The sequence below is a fragment of the Rhinolophus hipposideros genome (genome assembly GCF_964194185.1).
Source record: "Rhinolophus hipposideros genome assembly, chromosome: 16".
Classification (NCBI taxonomy): Eukaryota; Metazoa; Chordata; class Mammalia; order Chiroptera; family Rhinolophidae; genus Rhinolophus; species Rhinolophus hipposideros.
This window is the reverse complement of record NC_138062.1, coordinates 61,169,659-61,187,342: the sequence shown is the minus strand read 5'-3', so window position 1 is coordinate 61,187,342 and position 17,684 is coordinate 61,169,659. Positions and strand designations below refer to the sequence as shown.

The window sequence follows — 17,684 nt, the reverse complement described above, 5'->3', positions numbered from 1 at the left end:
GTTGGCAGGCAGAGAAGTGAATGGCATACTGCGGATAGTGTGGCTACTACTGCATGTGTCTCGCCCAGCCGCCAGAGAGAATATAGTGATATGACTCCCCTATGTATGGCTCCGTGGGTGTTCCTTTTTGGCCTCAGCATGTCCTGCGTTCTTATGTGGGGAGCGGGACCAAGGCCCCACAGGCCGCCCCACAAGACAAATGGCTCAGCGAGCTGGGTCTCCAGCAAGACAAATTCTCTACAGGCTTAGATGTTTCTTATGTCAACAGTGGCCTTGAGTGTCTGTAATTCATAACCAGAATGGAGCAACCATTGTTTAGAGGGGCTTCTCACCCAAGCTTCATGTTAGAGAAAATCCACACACACTGGGCTGCCAGGTTCCTGTACTGTGATCCTTGCTGGCTGAGTCAATCCTTAGAAGAGAGCGCCTAGGATAGAAATTCAACCAATGGGCTAGCGACCTGCCTCGTCCAATCGGATCTGTGCAGCAATATCCTCTTTGCATCTTTCCCCACCAGTCAGAGTGGCTCCATTTTGACCAATCAGAGCAGTCCTATTCAGACCAATCAAGCTGTGAGGATTTGGAGTCCAATTTGCATAGAAGTGGACCAATCAGGGGCCAGCGTGGGAACTTCTCTATAAGTCTGCCTCCCTGACATCTTTGTAGAGCACACCCTCAGTTTCCATTTAATGTTGTGTTTCCTTGGCTGGGGCTATGATGCCTGAATCACGTTCCCCTTCATTGTACCTCAAGTTAGGCATTCCTGGCGGCACTGAATTGTTGCTGAGGACGACCTTCGGTTGACACAAGTTTCTGTGTGACTGTGAGTTTTCAGTTCTCGTGGGCATATACCTAGGAGTGGAATTGCTGGGCCAGATGATAACTCTGTGTGTTATTGCTGGTGTGTTTTCCGTATTGACTGCACCATTTCACATTCCCACCAGCAGTGCACAAGGGTTCTAGTTTCTTCCACCTTTTCCAACACTTGTCATTGTCTGCCTTTTATTACAGCCATCCTAGTGACTGTGAAGTGGTGTCTCACTGTGGTTTTGATTTGCATTTCCCTGATAGCTGGTGACATTGAGCACCTTTTCATGTGCTTATTGTCCACTTGCATATCTTCTTTGGAGAAAAGTGCATTCAGATTGCATTATTATCTTTTTTTAAATACTGTTGTACATGTTCTTTATATATCCTAGATATAAGTTCCTTATCAGATACATGATTAACCAATATGTTCTCCCATTCATCTTTCCACTTTCTTGTTTTTTTTTTTTTTTTTTTTTAATGGTTTTATTGGGGCAGGGGAACAGGACTTTATTGGGGAACAGTGTGTACTTTCAGGACTTTTTTCCAAGTCAAGTTGTTGTCCTTTCAGTCTTATCTGTGGAGGGCGCAGCTCAGCTCCAGGTCCAGTTACCGGTGCTAGTTGCAGGAGGCACAGCTAGTTGCAGGAGGCGCAGCTCACCATCCCTTGCGGGACTCGAGGAATTGAACTGGCAACCTTGTGGTTGAGAGCTTGCACTCCAACCAACTGAGCCATCCGGGAGCTCAGCAGCAGCTCAGCTCAAGATGCTGTGTTCAATCTTAGTTGCAGGGGGCGCTGCCCACCATCCTTTGCGGGACTCGAGCAGTTGAACCCGCAACCCTGTGGATGAGAGCCCACTGGCCCATGTGGGAATCGAACCGGCAGCCTTCGGAGTTAGGAGCATGGAGCTCCAACCGCCTGAGCCACCAGGCCGGCCTCTTGTTGTTTTTTAAAGCACAAATTTTAAAATGTTTTTAAAGCACAAATTTTTAATTTTTAAATGTTTTTAAAGCACAAATTTTAATTTTGAGGAAGTCTCATTTATTTTTTTCTTTCATTGTGTGTGCTTTTGGTGTCATGTATAAGAAATCATTGCTTAATCCAAAGTCACGAAGATTACATTACTGTATTTTTGTTTTAAATTAGTTTATCATTTTAAAAAGCATTTGTTATACTGTATTTCCCCCAAAATAAGACCAGGTCTTATATTAATTTTTGCTCCAAAAGACGCATTAGGGCTTATTTTCAGGGGATGTCTTACTTTTTCATGTACAACAATCTACATTTATTCATGTACAAAAATCTACATTTATTCAAATACAGTCATGTCATCTTCATCTGGAACATCGTCATAACTCTCCAAACCCCGAATTCCAGCTTGAATTTCTTGCGACTCCATTTCCTGTAGAACCATTGGTCCCAATCTCGCATGTCCAGCAAAAGAGCTCTCCTTAAATAAGCACGTCTTGTCCATGTAGCCTTCTCATAGTGCATTGGCAACATAGCTGTTAGTGATTTTATTCCATGAATTCTTCACCCAAGTCACAGCCTCTTCCAGGCTAGGTTTCACAAAGTTTCCACCCTGATTTCTCTCCATTATATTTTTAATGTAGTAATTGATTTCCATGTGCAAATGGTCCTTGAATGGCTTGTTTATTGCAATATTGAGAATCTGGAGATAGGCAGTCATTTCTGTGGGAATCATTATTTGATCTATTCTTCTCTCTGCAAGGAAGTTCTTCATGTCTTTAGCGCGGTGAGTGCTGGCTGAATCCCAGACTAGCAGACCTCTTTGGCCACCTCACAAAACAAATGGCAGCATTAAATCGACCTACTGCCTTATAACTGCTTGTGTGCACCAGGCGTTCTTTATTTTAAAAACATAAACACGTTCAACTTTTTCTTGCCCTTAGTGATGATTCTTTCCATCCAGATGAATTGCCAAAATACAGATAACACGTGCACTTTCGTAACCAGTGGAGGGAATGTAGATTAATGAGGCACCCCTCTCATCAATTGTCATTTGAAATCCTTGGCCCATAAACACTGCAGTTTCATCCATAGCAATCACATTTGGAGAGCTGGTATTTAGAAAAGTCGATGCCATCAACAAAGGACTTGAATGCAAGTGCATGTTTAGTAACTTCAGTGTCTTCCAGCTTGAACCGTGTTGTCAATCTTCTTAGAGACAGTTCACATCGCTGAAGGAAGCCATCTGGCCAGTGTTGTGATGCTTTGAGTTCTTCTGGGGATATTTCTAACTGTGGTGCCATTGCAAGGGCAAATGCTTGAATATCAGCCCTACGAACAGCCAAAGCCTTTGCTCTCCTGTCAGCAATCCATTCACAGACGATGTCTTCCAGTTCAGGAAATAATGGTTGCTGACTTGATCCACACTTGCGCTTCTTAGCATTTCCCTCGTCCACCTGTTGTCTGAGGTTATCATACTCTGCTCGCCATTTTCGGACCATTTGGAGAGCCAACTTCTTCTCTTTGCAGAAAGCCATAAGATTCTTGCCCCAGGAGTAATCCACGATGCCTTTCTTGTACTCGACGGAATAGCTCTTTCTCATCTTGTCTGGGGGTCAAAATATTATTCCCTTTAAATCTACCATTAAATCAAGTGTTAATTGAAGACTTGCGAGACAGGAATGGCAACAAAAATGATGATAGTTAAGAATAGTTAAGAATGATAGTTAAGAATGATGGTCCTGCTGAAGATCCGCGCTTGGGTTACCCCTGCAGCGACGCCCCCTAGTCCCACCAGTACCACTACTGCTCCCGCCCCTTCGCTCCTTGGCTGCGCAATGGGCACCCGCGATGATGAGTACGACTACCTCTTCAAAGTTGTCCTTTTTGGAGATTCTGGCGTTGGAAAGAGTAATCTCCTGTCTCGATTTACTTGAAATGAGTTTAATCTTGAAAGCAAGAGCACCATTGGAGTAGAGTTTGCAAAAAGAAGCATCCAGGTTGATGGGAAAACAATAAAGGCACAGATATGGGACAGAACGATACCGAGCTATAACATCAGCATACTATCGTGGAGCTGTAGGTGCCTTACTGGTTTATGACATTGCTGAACATCTCACATATGAAAATGTAGAGCGATGGCTGAAAGAACTGAGAGATCATGCTGATAGTAACATTGTTATAATGCTTGTGGGCAATAAGAGTGATTTGCGTCATCTCAGGGCAGTTCCTACAGATGAAGCAAGAGCTTTTGCAGAAAAGAATGGTTTGTCATTCATTGAGACATCTGCTTTAGATTCTACAAATGTAGAAGCTGCTTTTCAGACAATTCTGACAGAGATACTGTTTCCCAGAAGCAAATGCCAGACAGACGTGAAAATGACAAGCAACAATGTGGTTCCTATTCATGTTCCACCAACCACTGAAAACAAGCCAAAGGTGCAGTGCTGTCAGAACATATAAGGCATAGAATATATGAAGGTCTGCCTGGGAACATTTGGGGATGTAAACTCTCACAGTGGCTGGGATACGTGCTTGGCCTTGGAAGGATTGGCTACCCTCCCAAGGACCAAGAAAATATTTACAGGATGTGGAGCTTGGCCTTCGCCCTGGTGCAGGTGGGCCGAGCTCTGATACATCTAATCTCGTACCAAGGACTGGCCCCGGCTCCTAGCCAGATCCGAGACCAGTTCCTTGTGTTGTTAACACGTATACTTATTGGCTCCTTGCTGCTGTTGTTAGTGAAGTTCTCAAAACCCCAGAAAGCTGAGGCAGGCATAGAGGTAGTTGTTGTTCCCTGGCCGCCTCAGCTGCAGCAAGATATTCTGCCCGTGTTGATAACTTTACTTGACTGGGATTTTGCCCACGCTGATGAAGGGCTGGTGCTGTTTCTGCGCATGATGTTTCGCCCGTGCTGATGAAAGGCCCTTGCTGTTTCTACGACTCTAACTGACTGGGCCTGGTGGTATGATGAATTGCCTCCTTGATTGTTAGTGGTATGATAATATATTCCCCTAATCTCTGTCCTGTCTTACTTACTTTCACTGTGTAATAAAACTCTTTAACCCCTTCATCCCGGCTTGTGGTGGTGTGTCTTGCTTATCGGGCCTTGAAATTACGTCTGTGCACAGCAATCGATAATACTTATCGATAGACTCCCCTAGAAGCCTGTGTATAGTCCATTTCCCAGGTCTGAGATTTAAATATATGTGTAATTCTTGTGGTCAAAAAAAAAAAAGAATGATGGTCCACACAAAAGCGGTGGAAAATTGAAGGCACCAAAATTCAGAAAACGTTTCTTTATTTCACACGAGTGCATTAAGTATGTCCGTTACAATACACGACGTATTGAATTATGAAGATTCATATTAGACACAACCACGTCCGTTCGTTATCAAGTGCACACATTATTCGTGAGTTGTGTCTATACTCTGATTTGTCATTCGGCAATAAGTTTCGAGTTCATCTGTTTACATAGGCGTTTACCTCTCATCCAAAGGCACCCACTTTGGGTATTTACAAATACTTAATTATAATTTATATTATCATTTATTTTATGTATTAATGTCAATAATATTATTTATATTTAATTATATATTAATATTATTTTATAATTCAATACGTCAGACATACTAAATGGGTCCGTCTGGCTGACGATATTAACCGGGGCTTATTTTTGGGGTAGGGCTTATAATAAGAGCATCCTGAAAAAAATCAGGCTAGGCCTTATTTTCCAGGTAGGTCTTATTTTCGGGGAAACACGGTAAAACTATGGGGACTTCAGGGTAGGTTTTCCAGACAAAACACAGGACTGACCGTTATGCTTGAATTTCAGATAAATAGCAACAATCAGATAAATAACGAGTATTTTTCTTGCATCTCTATATCTACACATTGCACGGAATAGTTACGCTAGTAAATCACTCGATCTCTATGTAAAATTCAAATTTAACTGTGGTCCAGGTATTTTTATTTGGTAAACCTGGCAGCCCCTGTCCCCCCAGGGGACATATCCCACCTGTTCACAAGGATCCCTTTATGTTTTTGTTGTTGTGGTAAAATACACATAATAAAAACTGAGCATTTTAGCCACTTTTGAGTGTACAGTTCAGTTCTCAACACTTTCTGAAAGAATGAAAGCCTCGCTCCCATTTCTTAGCAACGTAGCCACGCCCCTAGGCCGGAGGGCGTGGCGCGCCGGAGTCACATGTGCCGCCTTCCCGGCTTCCGTAGAGCAAGCCTGCCAGGGCCAGCGCGTGCGTACGTGCGTCCATACGCGTGCGCAGGCGGCGGCCAGCGTGCCCTGCGCGCGCGCCCCGCCCTTGCGACGCCGCCCTGCGTGCGCGCGCCCAGCCAGCCCCTTGGATTCTTACAGTGCCGCGGGCTGTGGTTGGCGTCGGGCAAGGCGGTGACATGGCGACGACGCTGCTTGTAGTACTGGGGCTCGCGCTGCTGAGCGCTGACAGAGGCACCGCGGCGGGTGAGAACCGGGCGGGCGGGGGCCGTGGTTTCGCCCTCGGGGGTCCAGCCGGGCGGGGGTGGAGGTGAAGCCCCGTCCTCCTAGGGGATCCCGTGAGCTCCGGGGGAGACAGTGCCTGGGGTTCGGCGGCGCTCCGAGGACTCCCCGCCGAGGTGGTCTGTGTGGGAAGCCCCGGCTTGGGGGCTCCGGGAGCCGACCAGGGCGATACTGAAGTCCCAGGTTCTCGGCGGCCTGGGGGGCGGCGGGGTCTGCGAGGGCTCCTGGGGAGGGATCTGCAGGCGGCCCCCACCGCCCCGCGCTGGGGAAGGGACGAAGCGGCCGGGTCTTGGGTCGTCCCTTCGGCCGGGGCCAGGACCTGAGGAAGCCACGCGAGGGTGAGGTTCCCCGGCCTGGGTGTGCGGCCGAGGGGCACCGGCCCTCCGGACTCCCCGGGGCGCCGAGCGCGCATCTGGAGAGCGGGCCGTTGTCCTCGAGTGGGCGCTGGGAGCGGAGGCAGCCGAGCGCCGCGGAGCCCGGCGGCCGTCGAACTGGCAGGGATTGTCATTCGTGCTGGCATTTAGTCCCGAGTCTCCTGGGTGTGTATCTGCTCCTGGTGGTACCCAAACTTTTAAACCCTTGTTGGGAAGCCGACAGGCTCTATTGCCTTAGGTTTTGTCTGATTTCTGGGCACAGATGAAACTGGTCTAATCCACCAGCCTCCTTTTACAGGGGTGGAAACTGAGGCTCCGGATGGGAGGGGGATGTTCCAAGGTCACGGTAAGGTCGCCCTGGCCACTCAGTTCAGAGCAGGAAGTGGAAAGCCTCGTTTATTCCGACTCTCAAACAGCATTCAGTTTTCAGAGCTCTTACGAGGAGTGGGCAGTGTTTTGGGGGTGGGCAGATGTGGTTTGGAGAATGCTCCTGGGAAAATGCATAAAGGCGCAGTTTTCCAGGAGAAAGCCTGATAGACATTTTCTTCCCCTGTCGAGACTTTCTTTCTGGTTCTGGGTTAACAAGTTAGTGACCGGCACGTAGGGAGCAAAGTGCAGACGTGCAAGTTCTGCGGCACTGAGCTCTGGAGGGGCTGCCTCTTGTAGAAGCTTCACCGGGTTACTCCTGACCTACTTTAAGATCTCAATTCGCCTCTTTCCTCTTCTTATAATCAAAACGGACATTTATCGAATACTTCTGGGCAACCTGTCTGCCCACCAGCGGTCTCTGGAAAGACTTAGGTAGGACCCCTTAGTCGAAGTGAATTCAGAAGATAAGCAGCTGGGGCCTCCGTGGCTGGAGACAGCCAAGGCGGTGAAGGGCCCGCAGTCTTCCTCTGCTGTGGAGCACAGCCCCCCAGTGTGCTCCTCGCCTCAGAGCCCCAGCCAGGAAGCCAGGAGGCTCCGTGCGGGTGCAGGTTGGGGGCTATTCTTGCATGCTTCCCGCATGGGGTTCACTATGCCCTCTGACCCCCTGGGACTCCTGTCTGTTTTGTTCTCCTTTTTTACTTTTGACAGCTCCCCCTTTCCCAGGAACTCTTGAAAAGATCTGAAAGTCTTTCAGAGGATGTCACCACATGTTCCTTTTCTACCTGGGAGGAGTGACTTAGTGACAGTGTTTGCATATTCAGGCCAGGGCAGCACCCCAGGAATGCTTTGGGTGCTCTGCTGGGAGACCCTGGCTATCCCTAGGATTGCCCAGGGTCCTGTCATTCTGGCCAGCAGGTTGGGAGGGCACGGGCTTGCCATCTGGGTTCCAAAGGCTGATGACTTGGCCTCTCTGAACTGCCTCCTGGTGGGATGGTGGGGAGGGTGGTGAGGTGAGGAGCCCACGGCTGGTCCCCAGAAATGCTCTTGGTGCCTATCTGGGGCCTGCAGTGCTGCTATGGGTGGGAGGAGGGTGGGGACCTGCAGCCTCATCCTGATAGCTTCCGGGCTGTTCACCACGAGGCCTGCCTGGCCCTGCTCCCCAGCCTGGCTGCCGAGTGGGCACTGAGCAGGGGTGGCTGTTTTTAGATGAAGGTGACTTTACTTGAGAGCGCGGGTTACAGTCACAGGTCCGGAATGCAGTTTTCACTTTCCACTCCCTGTGGATTGGGGTTGCTCCCCACCATCTCCTAGGCCCTGCGTTTGGCCAGGGGTTGCCAGAAGACGTGCTTTTCAAACTTTCTCCAGCATGGACATCCTCCCAATAAGCCCTTTGAGACCTTTTTCCTAATGGTCCTATCCCAGTATTGTTTTACTATCACAGATGTTAGCATCACTTATACCACAGATGTCTCTGTGCCTGACCCCAAGTAGGGTCACAACCACTAATGCCTAAGACGCCCCTCCACACACACACTCACACACACCCTTAGGAGTGACGTGGCCCTGTTGAGGGTACATAAGAGAGGTGGCCGCATGGTGGCTAGCTCACGGGCTCCTTCGTGTGACCACTGTCATGTGGCCCAGGTGTGGCCTGGCTTGGTCCCCTGCTGTGTGTGGCCTTCAGGCCAGGGCAGAGGTGTGGGCCTGAGGGGCTGTCAGGCCGGCTGTCAGGCCACCTCTTACCACACCCGAGGCAGATGCAGCTGGGACAAGATCTGAGCCAGCTTTCTAGCGGCCCTGGGTGAGGAGGTTAGAGCACCGCAGGGGCCGAGGCCCTAGGGTAGAGAGCAGGTCTGTCTAGCGGGAGGCCTGACTGGGCCTCACTTCCAGCCGTGACTCATTGCTCCCAGCTCTGCACATAGCTGGTGTTTTGCAATCGTGGGAAGTTTTGACTCCTGAGAAGTATGGATTACCGGGAGGTGATTCTTTTGTGACAGTGGCACTGCCACAGAAGTTTCCAGCTTCCAGCTTCACACCTTTGTCTGATTGTAACTGTTCCTGTCCTGAGTCCTGGGAATTGCTTTTGGGTCATCCCAGGTGAGGGGACATGAAGGTCCACCTGTCCCAGGGCCTTGGGGCCACCTCAGCCCAAAGCAGACAGCCTGAGGCCCCAGGGTCGTAGCCAGGGCCATGAGTGTGTGTGTGTCCATGTGCGCTCTGCGGGTACACGTCTGTGTGTCCCTTCTGCCCACGCGCACACATGTTGTGGTGTGCACATGGGCATGGCCTGGAGCAGGGTGCGCCCGCCCCAGCTGCCTCCTTGCCTTTCCTGTCTGGCCTTGGTCGAGTTTTCTGCTTCATCCCCTGCTTGCCTGGAGTTCTGACACATCGTGTCCTCTTTTAAAGAAAGAGCCAGCAGGTCACTGGCAGTGGGGCAGTGAGAACTGGCCTGCCCAGGAAGGGGCCCCCTCCTGGCTGTGCACGTGTCCTGTCCACGGGCTGGCCACCATCCTCCCAGACTAGACACGTAGCTGGGCAGCTGGGACTGCGGGCATCAGTCTGCAGTGGCACGGTGGGGGCACTGTTAGCCACAGAGGACCACGTTCCGGGCCCTGGCTGTTGCCCTGGGACCTGGTGAGGGGCTGGGGCCACTCCGATCTCTGCCTGAGGAGGAGACAGCGTATTGTGCCCATGGATCGTTCCAGAAAATAGCCCAGCTGTGATGTCCCTTGGGTAAAGGGTTCCTGCTGCTCTTTCGGGTTTTGAGGGTTAGTTTTCTTTTTTGGGGCATGTCGCATAGTTGTCTTAGCAACTCCCCTGTCTGTGTGCGTGCTGTGTGTGGACGAGGGAGGCGGAGCGGAGTCTGCTCTCGGGGACCCTGGTGTGGCGGCCAGTTGACACAGGCCTTTCCTGTCCTTTACTTTTGGGTTGGGGTGGTACAGTGAGCCACAAGTGTTCTCCCCGCGGAACCGGTTTACACTGGTGCTGAGGCCAGGCCACTAAGATGACTGTCCAGACAGGGCTAACGACCTCTGATCATTCTGCCCAGTTTCACATGTGTTGTTCTGCAGTTTCAGTTATGCTGTCAGAAATCACTATGACCTCAAGGAGGCGAGGGTCCCGATGGCCACCACCCTGCCGGGCTTCTTGTGATTGCTTTTCTCAGAGGAAGTTGTTCACATATAGTCTCGTATTCTGCTTTTTTCACTTTGTGCCACAAACTAAAAGGAAGGGAAGCTTATTGCAAGCTTCCAAGCCCTGGCTGGACCTCTTCATGGCCAATCCGATGGGTGCAGCCTTTAGAAGGGGCAACTCGGGGGCCCCAGGGAAACAGACACTTCTGAGTAAAGCTTAGCTACTGTGCTGGGAGCCTTCCCAAAGGAGGCAGGTGGGGCCAGTGTGGGCAGCCCCGTGGTGCCTGGGTGTGTCCCCACGACTCCTGCCCCAGCCCTGAGACAGGGCTGCAGTGTGGACACAGCTGGGCTCTCTCCCCTCACCCTTGACTTCCAGCCCATCGAGCACCTGCCCAGCTCCCTCCCGAATATGGAGGCTGGGGTCTGTCCCCACTCCCTGAGCCCTGGAGAGGAGCCCTCCCCACTATCGCCCAGTCTCGCGTGCTTCTCACCCTCTGCTTCCAGCTAATTTTTACCTTTTGGCTTCTCAAGAGAACCTCCTACAGTAATGGGACATTTGCCTATTGGAAATGAGTGCAGGGGACTTTGGCCGCTGAGAGTCCACCCTCAGTGGACATCAGATTGCCTTCTATACAGTGGATTTGTGGCCAGTGCAAGTGGGCTGTGGGAGCTCTTGACCTTCTGGGAAGAAGGTTCCTTCCAGGATGGAGGCAGCTGGAAGCCCCTGTCCCTGCCATCACCTGTGCTGCCCTGCCTGGGAGCCGAGCACACCTGTGTCCACCATGGGTGGCCTTGTTATGGTGAAGGACAGAGAGAAGGTGCAAGACCGTCTCGTAGAGGAGTGGTGGCCTGAGCAGTGATAGATTTACTTTTAAAAAAGGAATTTCAGTTGGGGGAGGTGGGTGATCACTTTGTGAGGGGTGAAATGTCTCACTAGTGCATTGTTTTGTACACCTGAAACTAATTTAAAAAAAAGGAATTCGGGTCAGTGCTGGGCCTGGGCGTCAGAAGCCCGGGTGGGCGTTGGCCTCTGTTCCGCCACCTGAGCCCAGTTAATGGCCTCCCCACGAAAACTCTGTGGGAAGTGTCCTGAGTGAATGAGCCAGTGCAATTCCAGACTTGTTACAAGGCTGGGCTTCTCTGCCGGGAAGACACTGTGGCTGTGGAGGAGCCACGGGGCTGGGCTGGCGGCAGGCGGGCTCTGTCCTTCGCCGCTCTCCTTGCTGATCTCCTGTCATTCGGCCACCAGACAGCAGGATCTCCACTTCCATAGTTGATGAGAACTCTACAACACGTCTCACCTGCACCTTGAATGACAGCAATGTCCCGATCCTTGGCCATCGATGGATGAAGGGGGACAAGGTGCTGCAAGAGGACACGGAGCCGGGCCTGACAACGCAGTACGAGTGCGTGAGGCCCATGGAGGCGCCCAGGCCCTTTTTCCCGCAGGTCCTAGCAGAAGAGGGTGGGGCCTGGTTTCTGGGAGTGGTTTTACCCCGGCCCCCACCTGTCCTGCTTGCTCTGACATCTTTTAGCTGCTGACGCCTCTGGTCAGCGGGAACGAAGTCAGTGGGCTTGCTTGGGATAGGTGTTAGACCCAGAGTCTGCTCAGACTCCGGGCTGTGAGGAGCCCAGGAGACCTGGAGGGCCCAGTAGCTGCCAGACGTCACAGCTGGCTTCCAAGACCCTTCCTTGGGGAGCTGGCAGGGAGGGGTTACAACACAGCCCCAGCCTGGAGTCCCCATGTCCCTGGCACTCAAGGCCACACACTGAAGCCTTGTGCTAAGTGGGGCCCTAACTGGAAACACAGCGCTCCTGTTTAGAGGATGCTGGGCACAAAGGCTCTTGATGTGAGCACCACGGCAGGAGGCTGCCGTGCCCGCACCTCAGCCGTCCTCCTGCAGGGTCTTCTGACCATGAGCACCCCGGCCTTGCTGTGGTCCCGCAGGGTCCCCTGCAGCTTGCAGTAGGTTGGCTCACAACTGCGTCTGCTTGCAGGGTGGACATAGACAAGCGTGCGGGACAGTACTTCTGCGTGTTCCTCCCGGAGCCTGTGGGCAGGGCCAGCGTGAACGTGAAGGGTGAGGCCTACGACCCCGGAGGGGCTTGTCGACAGCTGGGCATCAGGAGCCCACACACTGGGGGAGGGTGGGCTGCTCCAGGCCATGGGGCTCAGGCTCCTGTGCTCTGCTCCCCACTAGGGCCCCCCAAGGTGAATGCTGTGAAGAAGTCGGAGCAAGCCACTGAGGGGGAGGAGGTCGTGCTGGTCTGCAAGTCGGAATCCTTCCCCCCGGTCAGCAACTGGGAGTGGTACAAGATTAGTGATGCCGGAGACCAGGTGAGGGCCCGGCCTGCCTGGGGGGGGCATGGGGCCTAGGTTTCGGTGCCCTGCAAGGTCTGCCTGCCTTGTAGGTCCTCACCAACAACTCCCAGGACAGGATGTTCGTGGTGTCCACGGAGACAAAGACGGAGCTGCATATCCGGGACCTGGACCTGAAGGTGGACTCCGGCCAGTATATCTGCAACGGCACCAATGCAGAGGGCAGCGAGCAGGCTGTCATCACACTGCGCGTGCGCAGCCACCTCGCCGCCCTCTGGCCCTTCCTGGGCATCGTGGCAGAGGTGCTTGTACTGGTCACCATCATCTTCATCTATGAGAAGCGGCGGAAGCCAGACGAGGTCCTGGATGGTGAGCCGGCCCAGTGACCTCTGCGTCCCAGCTGTGGGGGGCCTGAGGCCTGGCACCATCCAGAAGTGCGGGACAGAAGAGGGCACTTTGTGGTTGAGGGGCAGCCCCTCGGCTGTGGGTGGGGTCTGCCTGCCCGCATAGCCTTGTGGGTAACTCCTGTGAGTGGCTGCCCTCGGTTGCTTGGGGCCTCCTGGCTGTGCGTGAGTGAGCTGTGACTGCCTGGTGGAACTGGTGAACCAGGGCTGCCCAGGCAGGTGGGGGTTTATTGAGGAGTCCATGTCCCAGGAGTGAGACTGGCTCCGCACGTGTCCGGTCGTGGACACTAAGGGTGGGGCCCAGTAGGACAGGAGCCATCCTGATGCCTGTTCTTCTCTTGCACGTGGCTACGCGTCTGCATAGATGAGGACACCGGCTCCGCTCCCCTGTGAGTGCTGGCCTTGCTGGGGGTTGGGGCCCTGGGCTGGGCTTGGAGGATTTCCTCTATCCCTGATGTTGAGGGGCGGGGCACGACCTTGGTGGGCGAGGGGCGGCTGCTTTGTCCTCTTAAGCACTGAAAAGTTCCCCTCCTGTTTCCAGGAAGAGTAGTGGGCACCACGTGAACGACAAAGGCAAGAATGTCCGCCAGAGGAATGCTAGCTGAACGCGCTCCGATGCCCGAGGTGAGGGCAGCTGTGGGCTGGGGTCTCCATCCTGCCCGCCCTGCGGGTGGCACATTTGTACTATTCCCAGGGCTGTCGTAGAGCAAACCCACACTAGTGAGAGCACACCACACTGCATTCAGATCACACCTTCTCTCCTTTTTAAACGAATTAAGCTAGGCTTTTCTCTATGGAGTTCCATTCCTTAGGGGTTTTATTTTTTCTTTTAAGAGCGCCTCGGCTAGATGTGAGGTTCTGTGTGAGACTCCTGCTGGCCCCTGCCTGTCCCCTTACTGGCCCCCCCATCCATAACCTGGGCATTTAGCCTCCTAGTTCATCACACTGGGGGGCAGTGGAAGGCAGACTGCATTTTTCCAAGGCTCCTGCCATGGCTCCAGCATCCTGCTCGTCTAAAGCCACTGCTGTTGTGTCACTGCAGGTCTGTGTGACATGGGACAGTCCAGCCTGCATGGCCACCTCTCAGGTATCCTCCCTCACTGCTCCAGCAGTCCCCGCACTGAGGGGTGGTCTGGTTGACCATCGCAGCGGGAGTTTCTGTGACGGCTTTTTTCCTGTCTGCCTATGGCGACCACAGAATCGCCCTCACCAGCTGGGCCTGAGGCTTCTTCCTGTCCACAGCATCCTGACTCCCACGGGAACCCCCACCCCACTTGCCTGCTCACCAATAAAGGCTGCCCCACCTTGTCCTCTTCCGGCTCATGTCTGTGCTGGGCCTGGGTCTTACCAGGAGAGCTTGGGGGCGGTCAGCTGGTCAGGCCGAGTGCCAGGTAGTGCTGAGGCTCCAAGTGACGTTGGGGTGTGTGGTGGAGCAGGGCTGACAGCTGGGCCAGGGGCCTTGTTCTCAGGACAAAGGGTAAAGGCAGGGCGAGGGGGCGGTCACCAGCTGTTTCAGAGGCTCTGGACAATGCCCGGCCATGCTTCCCTCCGATCACCACCAGAGGAAGCCACATGCACACCACTGAGTGGGACTTGGGCTGTGCAGCCCATCGGCAGAGCCCCTGGTTTAGGCCGGGTCCTCTGTGCCCTCTAGCTGTACACACCTGGGCCCCTGAAGCTTTTCAGTGGCCTGGAAGATACCTATACCCACTTGTTCGTGCAGCAGCACTGTTTGGGCACCAGTGGTGTGCCTGGGGCTGGGGGTTGTTTGGGCAGGCCCCGGGTCCAGTGAGAACCAATCCCGTGATCAAGGAGGTGACAACGAGGCTGGCACCTCACAGGCTTGACTGGGCCTTCTTGTCACAACGGGCACATGCGTGGGAGTTTGCGTGCTTGGGGCTGGCTGGGCTGCTGCACTGGGTTCCTCATCCAAAGGGTGGGCCAGAACCTGGTGTAGGGGTGACTTCCTGGAGCACAGGGCAGCAGATGGGGTGTGCTGTGGACAGGCGAGCAGACAGCCCAAAGCACCCGACCCCCAGGAAGGAGTGTTGCTTGACCTGCGTGGGTCACCGCCCAATCTTTTTGCACATAAACCTGATTATAAAAATGACCACTGGGCGGCAGCTTTGTTCATCCCCACTAAGGACTCATGTCCATCCATCCAGCAAGCGTTGGATGCAGCCCTGTGCCATGGGGCGCGTTCTTGGTGACAGTCTGCTGAGACCTGCCTCAGTTTCCCCAGGGATGGGATGGAGAAGTTATAGCAGCTAAGTGTCAGGATTCATGAGATCATCTTTGGCATGTGCTTGGAGGGTCTAGGAGTCTCAGAGTCTCAGCCCACACAGGCAAAGGGACCTTTGGACAAACAAGGGCCCATCCTGGGACAGCTTGGAAATGCCCCACCAGTGTCTCTGGGGGGGCCTTCCCCAAGCCCCGACATGGTGCCGTGACCTTAAGAGCACCTCTGCTCTACAGTGGGGGCATCCCAAGATCCCACAGTGGTTGGCAGTAAGAGATTTAGGGACCTTGCCTGGAAGCAGAGGACAGAGCTGAACCAGAAAGGGCCAGAGGTGGGGGGGGGGCACCCTCAGACTAGTATTCTCCCCATCCCTGCCCCATCAGGGGGTCCAGGAGTCCTAGGTTAACACAGTATGTTGCAAATAGGCCTGGGGGAGGGACGCTGCCTAAGGTCACTGGCCACTTGGTGTCACCCTGCACAATGGCGTTTATGTGTGTGACTCAGACATGAGACACAGCACCCCCCTTCCTAAGCCAGAGGTAAATGTAGGGTCCCAGTCGTGTTACGCACACTGATCAAATTCAGTATTTCTTAAGTCTGTAGTGGACTTTCCAAGCAGCTTTTGAAGCTTAAATTCTGGGGCCCCTTTGTGGCCCCCAAACTCTGAAGCCTGTTGGAGGTTCAGAGCCCTATGATGGTGAGGAAGGGGACACACAGCATGGCAGAGGGGCTGGCTTCCTTTCAGTGGCAGTGGGGAGGCCGCAGTTTGAGGCAGCAGACCATTGTGAAGTGACTTAGCGTTTTATACCTGTTCACATGTTTAGTCCCACGGCCATCTCTGGGTGTCCTATCTGCACTCACCCCCTGGGTCCTCGGTATCTCTTCTCACACAAAGCAGGCACCATCCTGCTTCAGAGTCTTTGCAGAGGTTGTGCTGTCTGCCTGCCACTTCCCACAGATGTCCACAGGACACTGCTCCTCTCCTCCAGGTCTTCACTCAGATGTCATCTCTGCGAAGCCTCTGGACATCATGCCTGTACCTTCCTCACCCCCTTTTCTGGCTCTGAATGGTTGTGTAGCACTTACCACCTTCTAACGGACAAAGATCTCCTAAACGTAATGTGTGTGGTGTTGGGTTATCTATCTCTGCCTAGCTGTCAGCCTCGCCAGGGAGGGGTGGCCCATTAGGTTCACTTCTGATCAGGTGTTTAGTAAGTATTGTTGGAATGAATGGATGAGTGTATTCAGTGCAAAGAATACTCTGACCTGGCAAGTGGTGAGTGGGTGGGAGAGATGGTGGGCCCAGGGTAGAGCCTGTGGTTGGGGAGGAGTCCTCAGGACTTGGGGACAAGGCCCCAAGGCTCAGAGAGGCGCTGGGACCGCCTAAGTCCAAGCCAGGTCCCTGGGGAGCAGTTGCTGGTCTGCCTCACCGGCTGCCAGACATGGTAAGTCCTCAGACTGGGCCATGGTCCACCTCCCCTCTCTCAGCAGCGAGCCCCAGGGCTCTGGCAGCCTGCCCAGGCTGACATCTTCCCAGAGCGAGCATAAAAGGTCCCCCTTCAGCTGGAACACACATCTGCCTAGGATGGGCCACAGCCTGGCACTGCCAACTCTGTCCACCCAGCCTCTGTCTCACTGCCTTGGGACAGACAGTGGCCCCACCTACCCACCCATCAGACCAGGTCCGGTCAGGCACTGCAGAGGTGGCCCCGGGAGGCCAGACCTGGTGCCTGCGCAGAACCCCCTGGGTTTGGGGACGCCTGACTGGCATGGGATGCACCCGATGTCCAGATAAGCCTCTTCCAGTCACTGTTGAGCACCTGCTACGTGCAGGGACAAGTCACATCCCTGCCCTTACGGCCCTGACATCCTGGTGGCTGGGGGCTCCCAGGGGGACATCAGGCTGAAAGTGCCACAAAGGCTCGAGGGTCCTAAGAGGCCAGGGCTCTTGCCTCCTAGGCCGGAGTATTTCTCCCACTCTTCTGTCTCCTCCCTCTGTCACCATGTCTTTCCACCCCCTTCTTACGACACCTGTGCCACTCTGGTTGCGGGGGTGGTGTGTGTGGGGGGCATGGGAATAGGGCTCTAGAGGCAGAGTCCTGGACCTAATGCTCCCACCTCCCCCAACACCAACCTGGCTCCGGCCCCAGAAGCTGATCTTCAGGTGTGTTCTCAGAGCTAGGGGCTGGCTGGGGCAGAGAAATGGGGCAGCACTCTCAGGCTCCCGTGTGGGCATCTGGTGGGAAGGGGTGGCCGGCTCTGGGACCCGTGACCCCAGACACTTCCCCATTTTAAAGCCCACCAGCCTCACAGAAGAACCCCAGTCCCCACTGTGGTTTAGGGCACTGTTTAAGTGTGGGGGTCGCCAGCACCTTTGGGTAGCTTCCTACTGGCCTCAGTTTCCTCATATGCAGGAGGTGGGGGTGAGGGGGTGATTGTGGGCCTGGAGACTGGTGGCATTGACTCCATGTTGCTCCGCCCCACACAACAAATTCAATTCCCAAGGGGCTTTGTCCAGGGCCCTCAAGTGAACCTGCATGGCCTCCGTGGC

The 17,684-nt window shown here is 53.7% G+C and overlaps 1 protein-coding gene and 1 pseudogene across 6 annotated transcripts; both read left to right on the top strand.

Moving 5' to 3' along the window:
- The first annotated feature begins 2,884 nt into the window (after positions 1-2,884).
- Positions 2,885-4,240, top strand: LOC308509145 (ras-related protein Rab-11A-like; annotated as a pseudogene). The gene has a single exon. The product of its transcript is annotated as a ras-related protein Rab-11A-like (transcript).
- Positions 4,241-6,028: 1,788 nt separating this feature from the next.
- On the top strand, positions 6,029-16,384 carry BSG (basigin (Ok blood group)). 5 transcript variants are annotated; one of them, XR_013995123.1, is made up of 9 exons: positions 6,098-6,257; positions 11,420-11,576; positions 12,169-12,251; positions 12,372-12,508; positions 12,583-12,859; positions 13,259-13,283; positions 13,436-13,518; positions 13,937-13,981; positions 14,093-14,204. XR_013995123.1 is itself a non-coding variant. In XM_081076762.1 (8 exons), exons 1-7 carry the CDS (start codon positions 6,191-6,193, stop codon positions 13,497-13,499), a joined length of 810 nt encoding a protein of 269 aa, XP_080932888.1. In that variant the 5' UTR covers positions 6,029-6,190; the 3' UTR covers positions 13,500-13,518; positions 16,123-16,384. The 5 variants fall into 5 exon arrangements, 3 of the variants coding, with proteins under 3 accessions (XP_080932888.1, XP_080932887.1, XP_080932889.1); XR_013995124.1 differs by having other exon boundaries at positions 13,729-13,981; XM_081076762.1 differs by lacking the exons at positions 13,937-13,981; positions 14,093-14,204 and adding an exon at positions 16,123-16,384 and having other exon boundaries at positions 6,029-6,257.
- Positions 16,385-17,684: the final 1,300 nt, after the last annotated feature.

Excerpts from the sequence above, each read along its gene's own strand:
- BSG (XM_081076762.1), top strand. The coding sequence starts at position 6,191 with ATGGCGACGACGCTGCTTGTAGTACTGGGGCTCGCGCTGCTGAGCGCT. Across the intron at positions 11,577-12,168 it reads GGCCTGACAACGCAGTACGA|GGTGGACATAGACAAGCGTG; the intron begins GTGCGTGAGGCC and ends GTCTGCTTGCAG. Across the intron at positions 12,860-13,258 it reads GCCAGACGAGGTCCTGGATG|ATGAGGACACCGGCTCCGCT; the intron begins GTGAGCCGGCCC and ends GCGTCTGCATAG.